Consider the following 2,869-nt stretch of genomic DNA (forward strand, 5'->3'; position numbering starts at 1 on the left):
GTGTCTGCTGCGGTCTCCTGCGCTATTGAGCGTAATCATTAATGCATATTGTAGTTATTTATGCATGTGAGAATCCCTAGCTGACAAAAAATTAACAAATGTGGGAGTAATGATTCATATATAGTGAACAAACTGTAAATGCCTTACAAATGGTTTAATACTTAACATAATAAAGTGTTACCCTTAATTGCATATTCTTGCATTTTACCCTCAACTACTTACACAATACACCATTGAGATAGACCTGGACGTTATCTGATATCATGCAGTATTGTACATTTCAACTTTACTACACTTGATGAAGACGTTGTGTCACAATTGAGCCACTAGAGGGAGATGTTAAACAACATATAGAATGATTCATGACGTCCTCGGAATGTACTTTTAGAATACTTACATACTATTTATCAATAAGTAACACGGAACAACAACAGCCTTGGGTATTTGGAGTACACAATCCACAATGACTACAATGTATTTTATAAAATAAACTTATTCCTTCTTATGCCTTCTCCAATTCATTCAAATTCAATCCAGACAAATCATTCTGTATCAGCACCACATGTATCAATCATGACAACACTGAGGTAAGTAATGTCAGTGTATTGCTACATGAAATAATTACAACAATTGTAAAACAAAATTATATCAAACCTACGTTTGCCAACCTAGGGAATACAATTATAGGAACTTCAGAGTTAAAATATGTTTAGCTGTCACTTTGAACCATGGATAAAAGAAAGCATAAATTATTGGATTTATTAAGGAATTAACAAGTGGCAGAAAACGGATGAATACTGATAAATTGTCACTTAAAAAAGACAAAAATAATAATATAAATAGTGTTGGAATCCAACAAATGAAATAGTTGAAAACAACAATAGCTAGAGTTTTTGCTGCTTTTCTCTCAGACTTATTTGCCTGTACAGTTTTAACACCAGACACACTGACAGCCTCTTTAGAAAATACCTTTCTGGCCTGTGATCTGGCCACCACAAAGATTTTCATATAAATAGTTATAATAATAGAGCACGGGACAACCATTGTAAATAGAAGGTCAATTATATTACCCCAGATTGACCCTTCAACAATAAAACATTCTTTCAAACACCTACTGGGTACCTGTACATTTGCAATGTTTTTTATATTAGCAGCACGGTATATGATACAACAACACCAGGTAATGGATATACAACACATAATTCTTGTTATTGTTATTTTAGAGTGGTACAATAAGGGATCACACACAGCAACATAGCGGTCAATAGATATCAAGACCAAATTGCCCAGCGATAAAGAAGTACATAAACAAGCAATGTAGGCATGAAACACACAGAAATATTCCCCAAAACCCCAGCATGGTTCCATTATTGCTACAGTCATTACTGGTATCACAACCAGTCCCACCAGGAGATCTGACACAGCCAGAGAGAGGATGAGCAGGTTGGTTGGAGTGTGGAGCTGCTTGAAGTGAGAGATGGAGATGATCACCAGTACGTTCAAAAATACTGTAACCGCTGAAATCAATGAAAAGAAGATGTACAGTGTTATGTAGGTAGATGTCGATAGCAAAGCCTTTCTGCAAGAAGAGTTTCCGTCTTGAAAACAGTAAAGAACATCTTCCTTTTTCTCCATTTGGTAAAAATGCTGAGGTCTTGGTCCTGTGTGTGACCCTGTCAGGTCCGCCTTCTGACAAACTCTGAGCTCTGCCTCTCTATTTATCCCTGAGTTACTGACAGCCACTCCCCTCCCCAGCATCTCTCTACACACACACACACACACACACACACACACACACACACACACACACACACACACACACACACACACACACACACACACACACACACACACACACACACACACACACACACACACACACACACACACACACACACACACACAAATGAACAAGCGGTTGGATAAACAAATCATTTGTGAAAGCATGATGTAATGTATTACGGGATTGGATATTGCTGTGCCCAGCTAGCCTGTCCTTCAGCTTTACTGATAGAGATGAGAGAAAAGGTACATTTTCTCCAATTCAATTCAAATCAAATTTTATTTATCTTAAGCGCCGAACAGTGAAATGCTTACTTTCAAGCCGTTAACCACCATTGCAGTTTTAAGAAAAAAAATGTGTTAAGTTAAAAAAAAGTAAAAAATAACAGTAACAAATAATTTAAGAGCAGCAGTAAAATAACAATAGCAAGGCCATATCTTCTTATGGCTAGGGGGCAGCATTTTCACGTTTGGATGAAAAGTGTGCCCAGAGTAAACTGCCTGCTACTCAGTCCCAGTTGCTAATATATGCATAGTATTAGTAGATTTGGATAGAAAACACTCAGAAGTTTCTAAAAATACAGATGAAAACTATGTAGATAGTGTGGTCTAAAGCTTATCTTGAGATACTCTACCTCGGGCGATCAATAGCTTGAGACTTCCTTAGATATCGTACACCAGCTGTTATATACAAAAATAAATAGCCTGCCACCACTTGTCTTAGCAGACGCCGCTGTTCTATCCTACCGGTGCAGCGTATAATCAACTAGCTGTATGTTGATAGTGTTGTCGTTCAGCCACGACTCCGTGAAGTATAAGATTAGTTTTGAATGTCCTGTTGGTAGTTTAATCTTCCGCTTAGGTCATCGATTTTATTCTCCAAAGATTCCACGTTTGCTACTAGAATGGAAGGAAGTGGGGGTTTATTTGATCGCCTACAAATTCTCAGAAGGCAGCTCACGCTTTGGCCCCTTTTTCACCCAAATCACGACGATCTTGGCCTATTCCCGAGAAAGCAGTATATAATTTGCGTCGGCCTCGTAAGACTCGTTAAGAGGAATAAAAGTATTCTGCCAGTCTGTGGTGA

General features: G+C 38.0%; 1 protein-coding gene across 1 annotated transcript; it reads right to left on the minus strand.

Moving 5' to 3' along the window:
- Positions 1 to 681: 681 nt before the first annotated feature.
- Positions 682 to 1,635, minus strand: LOC120063649 (trace amine-associated receptor 13c-like). The gene has a single exon (XM_039013944.1). It carries the CDS (start codon positions 1,633 to 1,635, stop codon positions 682 to 684), a length of 954 nt encoding a protein of 317 aa, XP_038869872.1.
- Positions 1,636 to 2,869: the final 1,234 nt, after the last annotated feature.

Source organism: Salvelinus namaycush, chromosome 19 (assembly GCF_016432855.1).
Source record: "Salvelinus namaycush isolate Seneca chromosome 19, SaNama_1.0, whole genome shotgun sequence".
In the NCBI taxonomy this organism is placed as follows: Eukaryota; Metazoa; Chordata; class Actinopteri; order Salmoniformes; family Salmonidae; genus Salvelinus; species Salvelinus namaycush.